The sequence below is a fragment of the Antechinus flavipes genome, chromosome 5 (genome assembly GCF_016432865.1).
Source record: "Antechinus flavipes isolate AdamAnt ecotype Samford, QLD, Australia chromosome 5, AdamAnt_v2, whole genome shotgun sequence".
Lineage (NCBI taxonomy): Eukaryota > Metazoa > Chordata > Mammalia > Dasyuromorphia > Dasyuridae > Antechinus > Antechinus flavipes.
Genome location: NC_067402.1, coordinates 32,156,474 through 32,179,031, shown reverse-complemented (window position 1 = coordinate 32,179,031; position 22,558 = coordinate 32,156,474). Strand labels below are relative to the sequence as shown.

General features: G+C 36.5%; 1 protein-coding gene across 1 annotated transcript in view; it reads left to right on the top strand.

Annotated features, from left to right (window-relative positions):
* Positions 1-11,316, top strand: part of KCNH8 (potassium voltage-gated channel subfamily H member 8) — a 291,316-nt gene extending 280,000 nt beyond the window's left edge. The window contains exon 16 of the mRNA XM_051962339.1: positions 9,724-11,316. Coding sequence (XP_051818299.1) covers positions 9,724-10,428 — 705 coding nt within the window. The 3' untranslated portion in view covers positions 10,429-11,316. The remainder of the gene's footprint in view (positions 1-9,723) is intronic.
* The last annotated feature ends 11,242 nt before the right edge of the window (positions 11,317-22,558 follow it).

The window sequence follows — 22,558 nt, the reverse complement described above, 5'->3', positions numbered from 1 at the left end:
GCGGATAAAGGATATGCATTTGTTTAGTGAATGCTTTGTGAATCAAGAGACATAAAGATAGAATTATTCCTATAGTCTTTGTGCTTTGGCCAGCTTATTGAGATTGAATGAACTTTTCTGAATTTCCTCCTAACTCCATACCACCACAAAAGCTGGAATGAAAGACCACTTAATTACCTGAATCAGAGCCTGTGAAATGTGCGAGTATTCCTGGCAGGAGGGAATTCCAGTCCCTGTAATTAGTACCACTGAATTGAGGCAAATTGTCTCCAGCAAGGAAATGAGGATGATGTTTGGCAAAAAAACTGTGCAGAGGGTCAAGAACTTTTTGAACTATGATGATTATGTCAACAGATGCTTCCCCCATCTGCTTACTGGAGGAAAATAAGTTTCTTCTCCCCACATGGGATGAAACTCTGTGCCTGAAGACCATGAGAGAGACAATCTTAGTCGGAAAAAATAAAAAATTTTCACAGCAACAGTGCCTTAGATGCTGCCATAATCTTGTTCGTTCAGGTCACAGGCAAAGTATCTCACATCTTTCCATAAATCAATCTAATCAAGTCTTACCTATAATATCCACTTTTAGATCTCCCACATCTTTCCCACATCTTTCCATAAATCAATCTAATCAAGTCTTACCACTTCTAGATCTCAAATGGCAGCTACGAAACAGAGTCGACAGCATGCTAGGCCTGGAGCAAGAAGACTCATTTTCCTGAGTTCAAAACTGCCCTCATAGAGGGCACATAGCTCTGAGCTAGTCATTTAATCCTGATGGTCTCAGTTTCCTCATCCCCAATAAGCTGGAGAAGAAAGTGGCAAAACAATTCCAGTGTCTTTATCAAGAAAACTCCAAATGGGGTCACAAAAAGTCAGACATTCCTGATGTTATTTTTACTGAAAAATAACTAAATGACAATAAGAGCTTTAACAAGTAGGATATGAAAGACATAATTCTTTAACCCTTCAAATGTCAAGTCATATGAGCACAAAGCATTACTCAAAGTCAAGGGGGGGAAAGCTTGTTATTAGTTTAACTCATGATAATGATAAATATTATATGGCACTTTATTGTTTGCAAAATACTTTATAAATATTATCTTATTTGATCTTTATAAAAACAGGGAAATGGGTATTATTACTTTCCCCATTTTACAGATAAGAAAATGGAAGCATATAAGTTAATGATTTGTCCAGGGTCACACAGCTAGGAAATGTCCAGTGCCTCCATCCACTGCATCTCTTAAGTGCTTCTCATGTATTCTACATAATGTTTATTGTTGAGAAAAAAAATAAAAAAGAGGTCATCAAATGAGTAACTAAAAAGATGCCTCAAATACTTTGGTCTTCTAGTACATTTGATCCAATTTAATGAATATTCACCTAGTGTTGCTAAGTTTTGGGGGAAAATGTAGACTGTTGGGAAAAAAATGATAAAAACAGAATAGTCCCTGGCCTTGGGGAGGTTGAATTCTTCTTGGGAAATAGAACATATGCACAAAAAATACAAATCAATTACTCAAGATAAGATCATGAGGGAGAGAACATTTCTAACAGGAAAGGACTCATGAAAAGATAGTTTTTGCTTTAAGGCTTTAAGGAAAGTGGGGATTCTAATAGGCAGAAATAAGGGAAGATGACATTCTGGACATGGGGAGGGGGACTTGTGAAAAACATATGGAGAGAGATGTAATGTCACTTAGAGGAAATAGTCATTCTTTTTAACTAAAATAATAATTTCAAGTATGACTTATATGAATAAAAATTAGATAGAAGCTTTTTTGCTGAGAACTTCCAATACCAGGTTGAAGATTTCAAATTTGATTCTAGAGATATCGAACTCCCAAAGATTTTTGGGTAAGAAGTGACATAATCAGGTATACATTTAAAAAATATCAATTAGAGATATCTGTGGAAGGATAATTATAGTCCAATTTGGAGGCTATCACAATAATCAAGATGAGAAATGATGAGTACCTAAATTAGAGTATGAGATGGTAGAGTAGATAAGAATCAATAAAACTTAGCAAATTGTGTGAATACTTTCCTTTGGGTTTTAAATCTCAAAGTAAGTTGTATTTATGTGATTGTCAGAGTCTAAGCCTACCCATAATGGCATCATTCCTTCTTTCATTACAAGAAAAGTTACATAGACCAATCTTAGCTAGATGATGCAATGGATAGAGCACCAGGCCTGAAGTTAAGAAGACTTGAGATCAAAGGCAGCCTCAGACATTGACTAACTGTATGTTCCAAAGATAATTTACTCTCTGTATCTCAATTTCCAAATGAACATAATAATACCACAAGGCTATTACCTACTCACAGGGCTGTTGAGAGCATCAAATGAGATAATTAATATTTATAAAACATTTACATAATCTGGCACATAGTGAATACTTACAAGTGCTTGTTCCCTTTCTCCCTCACTTCGTATAGGGAATAAGAATGGTAGAATAATTATTTGAATATACCTCCTATTTATGAGATATTTTCCTTCAGGGGGCCCTATTTCAACCAAAGATTAAATTTGTGAGCTGATATTATTGTCCTCCCACTGAACTTTTCAATCAGACATCATTGGAAGATCTCACACAACTGAGGGCCAGAATCACAAGCAGGTACAGGATAGGACGCCAACCCCTAGCTCATAAAATCATAATCGAAATGAAGTTGTCACTTGGCTCTCATAATGGAGTTATAAGAGATGGAAGTGAAACAGGTAGGAAAATCAATTTCCCAGGGAAGTAGAAATACCTAAGGAAATCAAGATCCTGTCAGGACAAGTGACAAAGCAAGGGAAAGAATAAAGACTAAGAGAACACATGGTCAGAAGAGACTATGTCTGTAATTATGAAGGAAGCACAATGTGAGAAAGGGGATTCTTAACTGGGGAAATCATTCCTTTCTCTTAGCAACTTGGGGAATACTCAAAGATTGGGTAGAAGCAAATTTATGTATTAAGTTTGAAGAGAAGTAATACTTCCTCATACTGTATCGACAGAATAAAGAGTGCCTGTTATAGAATCGGCAATTTCATATTCTTCAGCCAGGTAGTTTTCCCCTACAGGTTTATATTTAAGTTGTGAATGGCAATAAAATCAAAACCAAAAATTTTTTCAAGGCCAAAAACTTTAAATATGAATTGAAAAAAGAATTACTGATGAAGAGTTAGGTTATTTAACTTTGATCATCATTATATCATTACTATTACTATCATTTCTGTAGCATCTTGGTCTAGATCACCAATTCTAAATCATTTGATCTCAGGACTCCTTTGAACTTTTAAAGATTACTCAGAACTCCTAAAAGAATTTCTATTTAAATGAGTTATGTCTGTTAATATATGTATCAATATTTATTCACAACACTACTAAAATGTTTTTATTTCTAATATGGCAAATATTAGAAATAAAAGTATTAAACTATTTTCCTAGTAATATTAAAATAGCTTTATTTCCAATGCTTACCATATTAATAGGGTAGCTAAAACCATAAAAATAAGTAGTAATAATCAAAACATCTTAGTATTATTTTGAAAATAAATTTGACCTGGTGGATGGCCTGAAAAAGTCTTGGGTACCTGCAGAGGTCCCTGGACCTCTTTGAGAATCATTGATCTCACTTCTGTTATTTCAATGATATGGATTCTGTTTCTCCGCTTTGAAAGTTGTTCCAAATCAAATAGTTTTTATGCTAAGAAAAACATTTAACCATATAATTAAGATAGAGCTTTCCACAATGCATTTCCATAAAGTTTTCTGAAAAATGCATCTTCATCTGGTTCTCGATTTGTAGTCCACTCAGTTCTAAGAGAGATATGAGTGAAATTCATATCTAAAAATCATAGAATCATAAATTTGATGATGTAAAAAATCTCAGAGACCATCCAGACCAATTCCTTTATTTGATAAGTAAGGAAATTGGGGCTTAGGAGATCAAATGTCTTACCAAGTTCAAACAAATAAGAAGTATTAAAAGGGGGATTTGAACCTAGATTCTCTTACTCCAGAGCCCATCATTTTCCCAGAACTCCCTGTGTAGAAAATGAGAAAGATCAGCAATTTGTCTGTAACTTACAGAGTTGCCTTGTGGCATGAAAGTGTCAGGTTTCTTTCCAGAGGTCTTGTAGATGACAGTATCTGAATCAGGTCTTCATGACTAGAAAGCCACCCTTCACTCACTATCTCAGGCAGCCTTGCAGCAACCCACCTAGCTCTTACCTAAATCTGGTGACTAGATCTCAGGTGTACAAAACTTGGTTAGAATTCTCTTTAGTGAACATCTATCTTCCCACACGTGGGGAAAACCCCAAGTCTCACATCCCTGTAAAGCCAAAAAAAACTTTCATTCTGGCCCTTTTATAAATGCTCTCATTTGGTGAAGAACATCAGGGTCATCCCTATCTTTGAATACAGTGTTTACAATTCCAGCAGGATATCCTAAAGTGCAGTGGGAGATCCAGGCTAAATGGTACTCTGACATACCCATTTTTCAGAGGGTTTCTTTCACTGTCAAAGTAATGAGCCCCAATTTCCTGATAACAGGGATCCTGTGTGAGTAGATAACAAGTAAGTTGTTTCCTTCATGTGGGGAAAAGTATCAACCTCTGGAGCAATGTTTTCTTTTCTTTTGACAGATGGTTTTGTCCTATTGAAGGGAACAAGAAGTCATGCCCTGCTGTAAGCAGGTTATTCCCCCTCACATCACTCATGACTGTCTTCCTACATGCACAATGACAGTAATTTACCACCTAAAAATCCCAAACCCAAACACTGATGGAAGAGGAAACATCCCTGTTCACTGACTTCATTACTTCGTGTTGTTCACGTTAATTAACTAGTTTACTTTGAAATGAGAACATTCTTTTGTGCGTGTTTAAAATGCCAAGACCCAAAATAGTTGTTTGATGGCCCTATAATTGTTATATACTTTCCATTCCCCTCAAAAATATCCTCTTCTTATTCTTATCTTGACTTAGAGGTTTCCCTGAATTCATTCAAGGTTAAATTCAAGTTTTACCTTCTGCAATTGTCCTTTCTCAATGTTCTTCCCATCCTAGTGCTAGTGCTTTCTCTTTGTGTATTATCTTGTGTGTGCCACAATGAATGTTGAATGTACCAGATTAAGGGCTCCTTAAGGTCAAGAACAAAGTATTTTCCCTTTTTTATCCCATGTTTAACACGAGGGGTAAGGTATATAGTAAGTGCTTAATATATGCTTACTGATTGACTAAGTGATGCTGGTGTCTCAAAGTCTTAGAAAGTATAATACAAGCTCCAGCAGGTCCTACCAGGCTGGGAAAATTCTGAAAATGAACTGCTAAAGTGTGTTTCTATGACTTGAGAATCAATCATGGCCTTAGAAACTCATTATGAGGTTGGCCAAAATGAGGTGAATTGATTGACCATAGCAGCAATACAAGACCATCTACAGAATCATCTAATTGGTGAAAGGAGTTTCCACACTGATGAAACCAGAGATCCTTGGTGTAGATAATGCATAAAGTGCTGAACTTGGTATCAAGAATGGTGTAGTCCAAATTCTACCTCAAAGATCTTGTGATCTATGTGATCTTGGGCTAGACGTAACTACTATCCAGCCCTATATCCATGATCCTGTTTTCTAATAGGTCATTTTCCCCTGACCCTCTGGTTTCATTGGTGTAGGGAGTTCCTCACTGAGAAAACTTTCTTTACTAAAACAGATCAGTATTTGCTCTGGAACTTAGTCTTAAAGAACTGTGGAAAGTTCAATTGATGTGGGTGATGTAGACACCTGACAATGGTAGGCAACAAAAATTTGATCATGTGAAGAACTCACAATGGCTATTCTCTTTGGCAAAAAGGTAGATTTAGTTAGGGAGATAGGTTACAGACAAAATGAAGGGATATAGTAGACACCAGGAATTGTAAATATGAAATAGAGTGGGAGAGTATAGAAAAGCAAGTTCCTCAGTGGAATTCACAATTACCCACTAGAAAGGAAGCACCCCACGAGGTTGGGGCATGTCCTTTGCTGGCAGGTTAAATCCTAAAAGGGAATTAGCACTCTAAAAGAGTTTGTTATAATAGGAGAAGTGGGGTTGAGAAGCATAATGGAGTTAGGGAGGTATCATGGAGCATGGGGGAAAAGTAAGGCGAAAGACACCATGAGATAGTTCCATGATAGACTGATCCCAAGGAGGGCAGCAATCATAGGATGGCCCATAAATAGATTTTATGGGGAAAATTTAACCTCAGGGATATGACTTGGATTTCTAACAAGCTATGGTTTTGAGAATGCTCAAGACCCTTACAGAGCTGGGCTCTCAGGAGTTTGACATAGCTCAGATTTCTGACTGGAAGATTTCTCACTTCCCAAAGGGTGAGACTACAGAATTAACATGATCTCTACCGGCGCCTTCTCCCTGCCTGCCTCAGAGATTCATTTTTATCAATTTCTGTGCTAACCATGTCTGACATTGAAGACCCCATCACAATGATACCCAAGATCATGTAGTATAGATCAGATGCAGAATTTGAACCCCAGTTTTCCTAACTCCAACTCTGCCTCCTTATTCTTTACTCTCCACTGTCTTCAAATGATCTACTGAATCATATAACTAATCTCATTTAAACAAAAGTTGACGTGTTTAAATAAATGTCCAAGAAAAGTTAAATTGTATTCTTGCTAAATCAATTGCTTGTAAGAACATAGATCAAAATGTGTCAGTCTCAAAAATTCTCTGGATTCTAGCTTTCTCCAATTGTGGGATTTTTTTCATAAGCCTTTGAGAAAAGAATGTTATCAAGATATTCCACTGAGTATTACTGTAGACAGACTTTGACTTTGTTTGCAGAAGATGCTATTTACCCGCTGGATATTTAATAAATGTTTTAGTTTGCCATTTACACATGGTGCTGTCCTTTGCTAATCTCAGAACATGTCATACAATTTGCCTGCCTTTGTAAAAACTCAATTTTCTCCCTTGGTATCTTACCATGTAGATGATAGCAAGCATGTCCATACAACTTCCAAGTCGGTCAGAGAGCAGCCAAAGGCCAGATGCTCCCAGTCCTCATGTCAATATGATATAGGTTCACTTCATCATGTGGAATAGATACACTACAGCAAATTCCATTTTACAATTGAATTCCATGGTAATATGAGAGAAATGCCCCATGGGAGGGAAGAGCAAGAAAGAAAATCCTCTGGTAAACTTAGCTGAAAGTTTGAAGGAGAAGGATAACATGAGAATGTGAAGCGATATTAGCACCAGCAGACTGTGCCATCACTTAGCAATGCTTTTTCTTTTCCTCCAATATTTTACAGCTTTCCCTTAGGCAACCATGACAATTTTCCTTTAACTCTGTAACAACAATCCTTTAATTTTTCTCTCTCTTTCTTTTCTCTTGATTTCCCCATTTATCCTCTCCCTCCTTCTCTCCCTCCTTTTCCTCTTCTCCATCTTGCTCTATCTCTCCCTCCTCCTCTCTTCTTTCTTCCTCTCCCTGTTTCTCTCCTTCCTCTTCCTCTCTTCTTTCTTCCTTTCCCTGTTTCTCTCCTTCCTCTTCCTCTCTTCCTTCTTCCTTTCCCTGTTTCTCTCCCTTCTCCTCCTCTTCCTTTTATTCCTTCTCTTTTTTCTTCTCTTTTTCTGTCCTTCTCTTCCTCCTTGTTTTCTTTTTGTTCTCTTTCTTTTTCTCTTCTTCTCAGTGTTGTCATATTGTCATGCCAGATATATCCTTCCCTCTCCCTCTCTTCTTTACTCCCTTTACCACCTACTTCTTCAAATTAGTCTATAATATTCCAGTTTTTTTCATAATTGCACTGGATTGGTCATAATTCTGGAAAGGACCTTAATGGCCATCTAGTCCAATCTCCACATTTTACAGATGGGGAAACTAGGACAAGGGAAGGTTATGACTTGTCCAGAGTCAAAGAGGTACCAAGTAATAGAGGCAGGATTTGAATACAAGTCCTATAATTCCAAAGATCTTTGTACTTTACCATACCACATGCAACTCTCTCACTTTGCCCAAAGTAGTGAAGTGACTTGCTCATGGTCACACAATCTAATATAGTAAAAAGCATTCTAGAATTGATGTCAGAAGTCCTCAAAGCCAGTGTTCTCAAAAGTTACTCCAAACTTGCAAATTCTCTGAATTTTGATATCTGTAAAAATGAATGCTTGGCCTGCTACATCAATGCCACAAATTTGGAATTCTGTATGTCTAGTTCGATATATGTTATTGGATTATTTGCCATCTAGGGGAAAGGAGAGAGGAAGAGAGGGGGAAATTTTGGAACACAAGGTTTTGCAAGGGTGAAATGTTGAAAATTATGCATATGTTTTGGAAATAAACTTTAATAAAGATAAATGAATGAATGAATAAAAAAGAAATATATGTATAAATTAAAATTAGCTAGTGAAAGACTCTTGTCCTCTACGCCATGTGGGTCCCATTACATTTCATGAACCAATTGACATCTGAACTCATTTGGATATCAGGCCAAAGCCTTAGGTTTCTCATCTGGAAATGGGCGAAGGGGCAAAGTTGGACAGAATTACTTCCAAGGTCCCTTCCAATTCAAAATCCATCATCATAATGTCCTTTTTATTTAAAGAAAAATCAAAATCTCAGATAGAAAGATAATCTTAGCCCATTTCTATCTAATGGGCAGGATGTGTCTGACTTTTCTCTGAAGAGTTCATTATGAGATTAATAATCTGAGCTTGAAAGCAATTGTTGTAGTGAGACTTGCATAATAGAATAAAAGATTCCAGTGAAAAGGATATGACGGTCGTAGTAGTTTTTTATTAACTGACTAGCCAGCTTCTTACATCATGCAAGTTATTTTTTAAAATAATATGTTGTAGTTTAATTCTTGGCCAAAGTTCTTGTAAAACTGAAATTGAAGGCAAGAAGGTGTCACATAGTCCATGCCCAATCTTTATCTAAACAGTTTCAATGTCTGTATGCTTTGGATAGCTCTTGGCAAATGTAGAAATGGGATTTCCTGCCACAGAGTATGTAAAAGATATGCTTGCTCTAGATAACCAGACTCCATTCTGAAATGATAAAGAGTAGATGATAGCATCTTTGTCTCAGGAGTACGGAACTATAATCAGGTCCAATAAGATGTCAAATAAAGAACCATAAGTTTGATCAATGGTGGCTCTTCTCCCTACCCAAACCCCTACTTTCTCTATATAAGTCCAGACTGATTCTGGAACAGCTCATCTCAACTAGCTAGATGTCTAAAGTATCCATCATGGTCCCAAATGACCCTGACAGCTCTGCTTCAGAGAGCCTTTGAGATATGTCAGTGTTGGATTTAAGGCTTAAGCTTGCAGTTGAGTGGTGTTTTGTCATGGACCCAAGGGTCACATTTGGTTCTAGAAGAGCAGAGTCACTGCAGGGTGACTTGGAAGTAGAGCCCAGCTCCAGAATTCCATGCACCCTTAGAGAGACACCAAAACTAACCTATTTCAATCGATAAGAAATCACTAGGTAAATACTTACTCTATGCCCAACACTGTGCTAAGCTCTGGAAATAACAAGAAAGAGCAAAAACAGTCTCTGCTCTCGAGAGATTTATAATCTCAGACCATACAGGAGAAATACAGAGTGGCTAGAAGGTAACTTCCATGGGTCCACTTGAATTGAATTGACTGTGGAAGCTCCATTTCAATATCACAAGCTAACTAGCCTCTCCTCCTTTGTTTCTTCACTGCAGGTAATGACTTTAACCCAAGAAGTCTCACAATTAAGTAAAGATATGAAGAATATAATGAATCTTCTGGAAAACGTATTAATGGCCCCAAAGTCTACAGGGTTTTGCTCGGTTCACAGTGCATCCATGTGTCCCTCCATTGAGAGCTTACAGAACAGAATGACTTGGACAGCTCACCAATCCTGTATGCACAAGCCAGCAAGCAAGGCCTCCTGCACCAAAGCACACCTTTGTCACGGTAACAGCGTGTCTGGCATTTGGGAAATGGAACGTGCCTCTGTGGGAAGCAGCCCCCAAAGAACTGGAGCCAATGAGCAAAACCTTTTGGACAGCGATCTTTATCATTGTTCAGGCCTTGACTATTCCCCGTCCCATTATCAGGTCATACGAGAGGGTCCTTTGCAATTTCTAAGGTGCACTTCTCCCCATTCAGATACCACGTTGACCCCCCTTCAGTCTATCTCAGCAACTCTCTCATCCTCAGCATGTTCTTCCTCAGAGACATCCTTGCACCTCGTGCTCCCCAGCAGGTCCGAGGAAGGTAGTTTCAGTCAAGGGGCAGTCAGTTCTCTCAGCCTGGAAAATTTGCCCGGCTCCTGGGACCGTGAGGGCGCGCCGTCCCGTCCCATCCAGCCCTCGGAAGATTTCCCTCTGGAAATCGTAACAAGCACAACGGACATGAAAGATAACAAGGCCATCAACGTATAATCACTGGACTGCAGAGGGGACCTTGCGCATATAGGACGGGTCTCCCCACTTCCACCTCATTGCTGCATGACTGCTTTCGTTTGCCTTTTCTCTACCAATGACAGAGGTCGAGCAATGGCGGGGCACCCGATACTAAAGACCGAGTGGGTAGGAAAAGGTGTAACCTCATCCATACCATAAAAAACCATTTCTAGATTCTAGAAGCATGTGGAAAGCATTTTCTCTATCGGTATTAATCTATTGGTCTGTTCCACAGACTCTGGCAATAGTCCAAACACCCAGGGGGTTACAGCAGCTGGAAGTCCAGGACAAAAGAATTTTCTGGCTCACTTTTTGTCGTGGGAGCCTTTTGTGGCTTAAAGCAAAGGTTTCTCCTGAGTGCCTGTTTGTCATTCCTGAACAATATCCATAGCGCTGTCGGCTCCGGGTGCTCCTGGCTCCTGCTGATATATTTTTTTTCTGTTATTCGAAGGCAAAGAGACAATTATCCCTGCATGCCATCCAGACAATCAGCCAGATAGAGTTGGTGGCCAGTGGTTAGCTGTTGCACGCTATTTGTCATGTAAATGAAACTTCTTTATTTATCAAAAAAAAGGCTATTTTTATATCCTTGGTATGAAATATGTATTTAAAATATTTAAAATATTTATAAAGAAATTAATGTTTTGTTTTCATTTTGGTAAAAAGAAAAAAGCTTGCTGTTTTAACAAGAAATGCCCTACTGTTGTGTATAGTAGATCAAATTATTTATTATTAAGAGGATGTAGCTTAAGAAGGAATCCCCTTTTATCTGCATGCTGTTTGGGACAAATGTATCACCATACTGGTGGAATACCAATAAGAAAATAGGGTAATATTTTATTAATAAAATAAAAATATGGAATGTCAGACACAATGCTAAGTCAAATATATTCACCTTAAAACGCTGTGATGTGGTACCCTCTTTACGCACAGGGGCCCTTGCTAGTTGATTCCATTAAAACTATCCCAGTGTGCATATGACAAGGAAACTGACTGATGGAATTTCAGACTTAAGAAACTTGAGTGTTTCCTGTTTCAGATATTTCCCTATGCCAAGTAGCATCCAATTCAGGGATCTGTTCCCTCTTTGATTACTTTCATACATCTTATGAATAAGTATAAATACATCTGCTCTAACTCATAAAGATATAAACCTCTCTTTTAAAATTGTTTTCTTTTTATGTACATAAGAAGGATCAACATTTAAAAATACTTCAAAAGACCAAGCAAATGTTGTGTCAATCAATGTACCTGGTACTTCCAGTTAAGCTGACTTTCATCTAAATGTTCTAGGTCCAAGTAGCTGCCATATTAGATGCAGAGCTCACAGACTTTTTCACATTATTCCCTACTGTTGATGGGCAAGACTGGAAATTCAGTGTCTTAACACATCTGAACAAAGATTTATTTAGAAATTATGTAGGTTCTCTTCCTTAAACCTGCCTAAGACAAGTGAGAAAAAAGAAAGTTTCTAAGATAGAGTAAACACATAATTACCATTGCATGAGCAATTCTTGATCCATTGTTACTGGAACTCTGTTTTCCCTCTCAAAAAAAACCCCAGTTTTTTGGCCAAATATTTGTAAATCACATGTCCTTGATATATAACTAGATAAATGATTTTATCTAAGAAAATTATCTTAATAATTTACTTCCCAATTACCCTGCCTTGGCTAATTTAACCATGCAATCCACATGCATTCATTAAAAGAAAAACTATAAAACAGCATTTGAACTCAAGAATCTCATATTCTACTGGAGGTTATAACAACTAAACAAAAAATAACATACATAATCATTTGAAGAGAAGATAGGGGAGTAAGCGCTAATAACAAAAACCCATAGATCAGGGCCTGCAAAAGTGGCCTACAGATACACTTCTAGACAGTTTGATAAATTTGTAAATGGATACCAGGAAAAGAGGGCAAATAAGTAATGGCCCTACAGAAATTAATTTCATTTTATTTGTTTTGCCCATATATGCACATGGAATTTTAGAATTTATTTCTTTTGTGATTAAATAGGGAACTCAGAAAGGCTGTGCTAGAGAAGCCAAAGAGTAGAATGAACTATTGCCTTAGGAAACAACAATCAAGGTAAACTTTGAAGGAAAGCCGGACTTCTAAGAGGTAGTGAAGAGGAGGGAATATGTTGGAAACATGGGAAATAGTCTGTGCAAAGGCATGGAGGAAGAAGATCTGAGCAACAGCAAATAGATGGGTTTCAACGGAATATGTAATAAGTACCAAATGGCAAGCTAAAGTCAGATTGCTAAATTACCCTACAGTATCCTCTTAGATGTAAGGACAGGACAAGAAAATAAAAGGAAGAAAAGGAGGAGGAGAAACTGGAGGTGAAGAAGACAGAAGAGGAGGGAAAGGAAGGAGAAAAAGGGAAAGGGAAAGAGTGATGTTATTAGTAAAAATATCCCATAAGAATAAAGATGAGATGAAAATCCCAAATGTGGCATAGAATGGTATCATGGCAATGGTTAGAACTTTAACCAGCCATATAGCTTCATTCAAAAACAGAGTAGTTTATATATTTGTGATTTAGCTTAACAATCATTTCAGCCAAAAAAAAAAGTAGAACAAGAAAACCCCACTCAGTCCCCAATGTTTTTCCTGAAGAACAGTTCAGCTGTATAAAATCCAAAATGAATAAATATTTATTTAATAAAACAATAAATATAGATAAATAGAAACAAATAAATTAATAAAACTCCAGTGGAGCAATGACCTCTAAAATCAAAGAGGAACTCCTCTATTTGTCATTTACAGTGCTTTATAATCTGATCCTTTCCAACTCTCCAGTCTTGTTCTCCATCACTGCCCTCCTTGTCCTTCATGACCTCATCATACTGGATTATTGTTGCCCCTCATACACAGCCCTTTGTCTTCACAAAGTATGGCTGCTTCCCATACCTTAAATACTCAGCCTTCTCACTTCCAGGTAGAGCGATACAAAGGGTTCTGGATTGGGATCCAGAAGACCTACATTCAGATCCTCATGTGCCAACAAATGATTTAACTAATCTATACTTAAGTGTGCTTAGCTGTAAAATAAGGGGGAAGAATAGATTTTTACTGAGGTTATTTCCAATCTACAATCTTCCAGCAATTCTGAACTTCCTTTAAGATTCATTTCAAATAGCTTCACCTGCGAGTATCCTTTTCTGGTCTTCCTAGATATACAGTGTCTTTTCTTCAACATTGTATTTGATTGCATTCTATGTCTTGTATATATTTACTTATACACAAGAATGTAAGTTCCTTGAAAGATTACTTTGATTGTGTCTCTGTATCCCCAGCACTTAACATAGTGCCTGGCTTTTGACAGGCACTTCACAAATGGTTAATGATTAATTGTTAGATTCATCCAGGAAACTAATATTTTGCAGGGGGATTGAGCCCAAGTATAATATAGGAAGCTCTCAAATTCTGAAGACATGGGAATAAAGTATTTCACTAAGAAGGAAAAAGTGGAACAAAATCTAAAGAGACTGATATGGATACACAGGGAACTCACTGACAAATTCAAACATTGAAAAGGTATTAGAAGACTGAAGCAAGAAAAAGTCAGAGAATAAATACAAAAGCTACATAATTCTTTGGGAATTGCTTTGTGAGTGCTAAAGCCCAAGATGTTGTGAGTTTAGGGATGAATGCCAAAAATAATAAAAAGTTGTGGAGGATGTTTTTTTTAAGTCAAAAAGATGCTCAAAGAAAGAGGGCAACTACTTGTGACTGATAGAATAATCATAATGGATAATGGGGAAGATACTAAACTATTTGAATCATTTTGTTAGCTTTCTTCAGCAAAGAGAATAATCTTTGGACTTGGAAAAATAGAACTAAAATGGTTAGCAGAGAATAGAAAAGAGGAAAAAATAGGAAATGATAAGGCAATATTTATCTGCCTCATATAGTGAGCCTGGACTACATCTCCAAATACTAATAGGACAAGTGAGCCATTGTTAAAGAAAAAAAAGGTTTTACAAAATGAAAAAGTTAACAAAAGACTAAAGAAAATATATCATCCCAGTGTTTAAAAAAGGAGAAGTAAACTGAGTCTACAAATGATAGACCAAAAACTATAAAGCTTCTATGCTTTCTAAATTCTGTTAAAAAAAAAATCAACAAATTTTCATAGTATATCTGCTGTGTACTTAGCACTGGTGACACAAAAACAAAAATGGAAAAAGATGAAATATTTTCCTCCAAAAAAGGATGGCATATGATCAATTGGAAACGGAAGTTAGGGATCATTAAAGCCAGCATGCCTTCGTCAGTTATACCAAACCCACCTCATTTCAATTTTTGAAAAGCTTAGTAATAGGATAAGTCAGAAGAATGTGGATACAGTATTCCAGTTATTGTTTTTTTTTAAACAAGGTTTTTACCTTTCTTGTTAAAATGGAAAGATATAAGCTTCACTTATAAATCAGTAAAATTTGGGAATTATCAAATAACAAGACCCAGGGAAACTTATTAGGGGCTCATAACAACTAGGAAGGAAGCCAGATGTCTGTCACAGTAGATAGATCCTAATGAGGAAATGGAAGCCCAAAAAACCTAAGTGCTTTATAGATGTGCACAAAAGTACAAAGTAGATAAAAGTAAGTTTTGGACTTCGCCTCTCATACCTTAGAAGGAACATTCTCTCTAGTGCAGCACATTGCCTGTAATAGTTAGTCCCATCTCTGACACATATTGTACTGATTGCATGGTTGGAACAATTCATCTAAGCTTTCAGTGCCCCACTGTGTCCCATTCTTCAAGACTATGAGATCAAGACTGAATGTTTATCTGCATTGGTAAAGACTGAGAACTTGTTGATACAATGAAATCCCAGGTTTGTTCCCTAACTCCTTTACCCCCCCCAAAAAAAGAAACCTGCTTGCTTGTTAAATTTTTAAATGCTAGAAAGCTTGTTAGGATCATAATAAATAATGAAATCCCAAGTCTATCTCTCTCCCCAAACCCAACCAAAAAAAAAAAAAAAAAGTTTGCTTGACAAGTTTGAAAATTCTGCAAAGTTTGGCAGAATTACAAATATATATAATTAAAGCACAGACCCTTCCCCCTCAAAAAAAAGTTCACTTGTTAGGATGAAAAGTTTGGCAGAATCACAATATATTTCATTACAAACTCTGTGAGGATCTATTGAAAAGGAGGAGAGAGACAAAATGAGATGGCCAGAGTGAATGAGCATAAAGGAATGGAATAGGGAAAGAGAAAAGACAGAAAGAGGGAGGGAGAGAGGAGACAAATAAAAAGAGATGGAGACAGGGATACATAAATATATATATATATATATGCATACATGTAAAATACTTAGCAAACCTTAAAACACTATATAAATGTTAGCTATTATTTTTATCCAAATTTTATACCAATTTTAAGAAGACACAATGATTAATAAATCAATATAAATTTCTTTTGGGGATGTAAAAGAAAAATCAGCTTCTACAAACAGAGCAATAGATGATGCATGACTGGATAATAATTCTTTTAAAAAAAGAACATTTAGGTAACTATAATTAGAGTTTACCACTCTAATGTTTAGGGTACTGGCCTTGGAGTCGGGAACATATAAATTCACATACAAACTGTCTAGTCTTCAGTGAGACACTTTCTGTTTGCCTTAGTTTTATCAGCTGCAAAATGAGGACTAAAAATGGTATCTACCTCCTAAGGCTATTGTGAGAATCAAGTAAGATAATATTTGTAAAGTTATCTGTAAATTTTAAATGATATAAATATACTAGTTATTATTTTAATATACCTAGGAGGGAAGAAGGAGAGGTTATTTTATTTCACTCTCAATAATCAATAGTGTAACATGGCAGCCAAAAATCTGATGCTCTTTTTGGCTGCTTCCTGAAAAGTATGATACCCATAAATAAGGAAAGTCATAACTCCATTACTCTCTGCTCTTTGAGGTCACATAGAGCCTTTTTTTTTAATTCTAGGCACTATGTTTGAAGCTTGTTTAGGATGATGAAAAAAGTCGTGCATTAAGAAAATCAACTGAAAAGCCAGAGAGGTTTAGCAAAGTGAAAAAAAAGATGAATTGGGGTTTCCCGAAAGTTTTGCAAGTATTTGAAAGGTTGATATGTGGACAGAGGATTCAACTTGTTCTGCCTGGCCTTGGGAAGAATTAGAAATATTAGCCTGCAGCTATAGAGATGAAGGATTAAACTTGGTTTAAGAAACAAAAATAAAAACAAAAAAAATCCAAGAATGGAAAGGTTTGTCCTGAGCCGTATGGCATTTTATCTCATTTAAGAGCAGATGTCTACTAGTTAAGGCTATTTAAGGGGGGATTCTTGTTCAAGCTAAAGGGTCTTTTGGTCCCCTTCAGCTGTTATATTTTATGATGTTAGGAAAATTATCTTGACTTCAAAAGAAAATATTCTTGAATGTGAATATAGACATCTTTTTATTGAAAATTAATTATAAGTATTGTTATATTTAGCGATTGACAAATTGATATTGCCTCTACAAAGGCAACATAAGTGGAATAGAAAAGCCAAATGTCCACAATATTCCAGAAGAATCTGTAAAGGTCCGAAACTTTTAAAAGGTAAGCTTAAATCAGACAACCAAGCACATAAGGCTAATTACCTAGTGGACAATAACTCTATTAGCACATGTTTGGAATTTCTCTTCTCACAGTTAATGCTGGCTCAATGCTTGGGGTTAAGAGAATTGTAGGTAAGGATTAGGGGGTGGAGTGAGAGAGGCAAGAGAACTTCACTTGGCCTCAGGATGGAGAGGAGAAAAAGTGTGGAGATTCTGAATTCTAGAATCAAGAAAGGATCCTTGGCAAAACTTCTGGCAGTTTTGTTCATCTCCTTTACTTCTCCCCCTAAAAACCAAGGACTTTTGCTTATCCTGACTGGACTTTACAAGAATCTATTAATAGATTTCTAAGTTCTCCATTTTGCTCTCCAGTTCATTTTTACAGATAAAAAATTGAGACCAACAGGGTTACATGGCTTGCCCGGGGTCACACAGCTAATAAATGTCTGAGGCCAGATTTGAACTCATAAAAATGCATCTTCTTATTGCAAATTAATTACAAATATTGTTACATTTACTGATTGACAAATTGATATTGCCTCCACAAAGGCAATATAAGTGGAATAGAAAAGCCAAATGTCCATCACATTCCAGAAAAACCTATAATTTGATTAGTTTTTGATACATTTCTACGTTCTTCATTTCATTCACGTCTGAATCTGTGGTATTATTTTTGAGATTTTCTTGGCAAAGATATGGCAACGGTTTGTCATTTCCTTCTCTATCTCGTTTTTACAGATGAGAAATTGGAACAAACAGGGTTACATGGCTTGCCTAGGGTCACACAGCTAATAAATGTCTGAGGCCAGATTTGAACTCATAAAAAATACATTTTCCTGATTCCAAGCACACTGCTTTCTCCACCTATTGCCCATTTCTAAGTTGTAATGATTAATATCTCCTAAAATAAACCAGAATCATTGCAAAGAAATCAGAGATTGGCACACTTGTCACAAACAGCTCAAAAAGTCTTATTCAAACAGATTGTAAAAGCTGATTCTGAATTTTAAAAAAGCTTAACATGAGCCAAATCAAGCAGAATGAGCCACATCAGCCTTTTAAAGATCAAATTATCCCTTGTCCAATATGATTTTAACAGTGTTTGTTTACCCCATCCTCCCACATCAACTAGGGACAAAAGGGAACAGGTTGCAATGAGTAGAGAAAGTACAACTTTGACATTGGGCTGTTAATGTTATCCAACTATGAATAGAATGAAAATGGAAAATGTTTGGACATATACTATGTCCTTGAGTAAAAAGGTGAAAAAAGAAAAGAGGGGCTGCTATGATTTTAAAAGATATTTATGCTTTTAATTTTCATCAGAATCCATGTCTCCAGCTTGAAGAAAAACAACCTGCTCATTGGGAAATCTCCAGTGTCATTTAAAGTTTTACTTACGTTATACAGTTTTTTATAATTCCCAATTGAAACTTCCCCCACCAAGCTAAAATCCCCCATACCTATTTTATATATTTTGCATATGCTTATTTGGTATATTTTGTGTGCTTGTGTTGTCTGTCCTATGAATAGAGGCTTCTTGAAAGCTTGGACCATCTCACTTATATTTTTGTATCCTGACCATCAAGCATAGTGCCTGGAATATGAAGATATTTAATAAAAGCCTACTGATGGACTTACTCCTTGGGGAGAAGGGAATTGGTTCCTTTGTCCTGCCTTCAGTACACTTTTTAGCATAGCAGAATTTCTCTAATTTGCGATGGGACGGCTATTCCTCATCTGAACTAAGTGGAAGCAAGGGGAGAGTTATTTCTGAATGCAACATGGGAACTGGGGTAGAGAAAAGAGGAAGATTCTCAACTACTAAAAAATAGTTTGAAACTCAGATCTCTCTGGCATTTCTTAAGGACAGAAAATAAATTGTTAAAAAAAAAAAAAAGTATTTGTGAAACAACTACTATGTGCCAGATACTGCTAAGTGATTTGCATTTTATCTCATCTGAGTTTCACAATAAACTTCAGAGATAGGTGCTATTATTATCTTCATTTTACAGCTGAAAAAACTGAGATAAATAGTGGTTAATTAACTCATCCAGTCACAAGTTTATAAATATCTAATGCCAGATTAGACATAAGTTTTTCCTAACTTCTAGTCTAGCAGGCTATGCACTGTGCCATCTGCCTTCTCCTAATACAAAGCCCTTTGGTTTGGTTTGGTTTTTCAATAAATAATGAAGCTCGTTACTGAGATGGCCAATGAACTCTTGAAAGAAAAAGTCCAAGTCTAAGCATTCTCGAAATGACTGTGGACTACATGTCATCCAACACCTTCTATCTATCCCCTGATAAATTCTTTTGAGGTGAATCTTGCTAGATTTTCTAAGAGTTTAGAATTGTGAGAAATCTCCAGGAGAAGGGAACAAAATACAGAGATAGAAAGTGACTTATCCAAAGTTAAATGGTTCAATTCAATTGAGCTGGTGTTCATCTTACCTATATTTAAGTACTAGGTGATGGGGACAAAAACCAAAATGAAATGGCTCCCACCCTAAAGGAATTACAATCTTATAGGAAGAATATACCTGTACTTAGAGAAGTAGAAATAAAATATAAATAAAAATAAAAATAAAATAAAATATATGCAAAGTAAATACAAAATAATTTCAGTTGATGGAGGTGGGGATCACTCGTTCATGAATAACAGGGAGAATCAAGCAAATACCTTATGTGAAAGATGTAATATGCTAAGATTTTTTTTAAAAAACGATTACAGGCATGGAAAAGGTACTTTGAAAAGGTACAGAGGTCATAGAGGACCTCTTTGGACATATGTAGGAAATCGGAAGTACACTACTATGGCAAGAACACAGTAATTCCTCTAAGCCTCAGTTTCCTCAATTGTCAAATGAAAGGCTTGCACTAATTGATTTTTGAGGTCTCTTTCAGTTCTAAATCTACATCACTCTGATCCTATAACCCCAAAGTTTTATTTCTGGGTGATAGAAATTAGGAAATGTGGGTGAGAAGGTTAGGGAAGGAAGAGAAGGATGTGTTTAGGTTGGGAGACATTGACTTTGAGACACCATGCTTAGCCTCCAGATCTTTAGCCACTCAGTTTTTTTTTTTCCTCTAATCCTACTTAGGGGGCAAGTTAGTTGGATATATCTTTCAATTTGTGTTGATGCATATTTGTTTCTGAAGTTTCTTGATAATGAAACATCATGTATTTCTACATGAAGCCTTCTAATTTCCCCATTTGTATGTGACTGTGCATTTGTAACTTATTGGCATATCGGAGCAGCAAAAACATATTTCAAAATTCTAGTTTTCTTGTCCATTCCTGGCATTTCATCAGTGAATAAGAATATTCTATTGAGTACCAAAAATGCCGCACTTGATAAACAACACAAAAAAGTTCCTTCTCTTTTTAAAGTCCAGGCAGCTGCACACAACACTTCCCACTGGGAGTATTTTTACTGCATGCACTCTTCCTTCTTTCTGCATTCTATGAATTTTTCCACTATAGACATGATTTCATTACCAAGATAGTATCAGTACTCAATAAAATCACTAAGGAGTTCTTGTAAGAACAAGATAGCCCGGGTGGTGAAAAAGTACATTGTACCTATTTTAATCCCTGAAAAATTAATGATTTCATCATTATGTGTTCACCTACCTCCCCAAATTGCAACTTCTACAAATATAATAAATGGTGTCAGAGAGTTTCTATGGCCAAAAGAGTTATCATCTTGACACTGATCTGAAAATAAGCCTGCCTTTCCAAGCTTAGATAAGGTGATCCTTAAACAATCCATCACTGGACCGATATTCAAAACCCTTCTTCCTTGATAGACTTCTGGAGCTTCTACCTTAGAGATGCACCCCTTCCAGAACCCAACACTCCAACTTAGACTCCAGCAGAACTTTCTGTATACTCATTGCTATCTTTAATTCTGAATTGCACCAAATCTGGGTTCAATATAATCAAAATTGCAAAGATGAAATTCTCTAATGTTGTATACTGTTATTCTTTTCTGTCCTCATAGTGACAATAAATTAAACTGTCTTCTTTGGTCATCTTTGTCACAATGCCATCTAATTAATTAACCTTACATATATTTAATTAATCTTTTGACCCATCAATTTATCCCTCCCTCTTATTTTGTCATCTGCTCTCAATTCCCACCAAGAGGATCAAATGCATTCAATTCACAACACGGATTTTTTTTTTAAATCTTAGGACACAATTTTTAACTGCTTCAGAGACTTTAATCATTTGTCTTTCTTCTTCCTCAACATCACTGCAGGAAATATCACAGTTTCTTCTAACTGATGTTCATGTGGCCCAAAAGAATACACAGGACATAAGAATTACCAGATATTACAAATGACAGGAATGAGGATGACCTTGTTCTGAGAACCAGGCTGCCTATACAGTGACAGACATTTAGAATAGAAGCTCTGGCAGTGACATAAATGAGAGAGTGGATCAAGAGGTTGAAGATCTAAGTTCAAGTTTCCACCTTGACTCATACAAGTCAAGTCACAACTTGGAACTTTAAAATGGAGATTATAATATGAAACTCCCTATTTAGTGAGGAAGTTCTAAGATCAAACAAGATAATGTCAGCAAAGCAATATATAATGAAACTGATCAGGTATTATTATAATGAAAGGAGAGAAACATGGAGAAATGGTAGGAAAGTGAATTTAAAGAAAATATTTCATATATATTTGGCTCCCACACAGAAATTTATTGATACAAGAGTGAAAGTGATCAGAAATAATAGATGGGAGGATAGAATGTGGTGACAAAGTCACAGTATAAAAGAAAGAAGTGCATGTTAGCTACTTGAGTAGCATGTGTATATTCTGCTGGGTTCCTACAGATATCAGGCAGCAAATTTGTTAAGGTCAAAACACAAAGATGGGTCCATTGAGGCAAATCCCAATGTGTAAATCTACTACCTGGGGCTCTACTCATCATTTCTATAACTTTCTAAACCATTACTACTCCTATTTTTGTTGTTTCTCCCCATTACAATGTAAGCTCCAGAGGGAAGAGATTGTATGCATTTATAATTATAGCCTTGAGGCTTAATAAAATGTTTGGCATATAATAATAAATACTTAATTTTTTTTCATTCTTTCATTCTTATGGTGCTTCCTGAGCTCAGAGAAGTTGTAATTTGCCTTTTCCCCTCCCCAGTACGTTACATAGGAATAATAGAATATTAAAACTGTAGATATGCCCTGTATATTCTCTGGCACAGGAGCGTTGGACCTACCACAGGACCTTGCCACTGCTTTCCAGAAGTGGACAGGAATGAAAAAGAGGGCAGCTAAAGGAAAAAATAGCTATGTTGAGTAGCCCAGTGATCTCCCAGTCCTGGACATCCTTAGAGATTCTCAGAGGAGGAATGGACCTCAGAGGCTGCTGACTCCAACCTAAGAATCTACCATTTTGTGAGATAGCGTCTTCCAGTTTCAGCGATTCTAATTGTTGAATAGCCTTTCATTATCTAGAATGAGTATCTCTGCAAAGACTACCCATTGCTTGT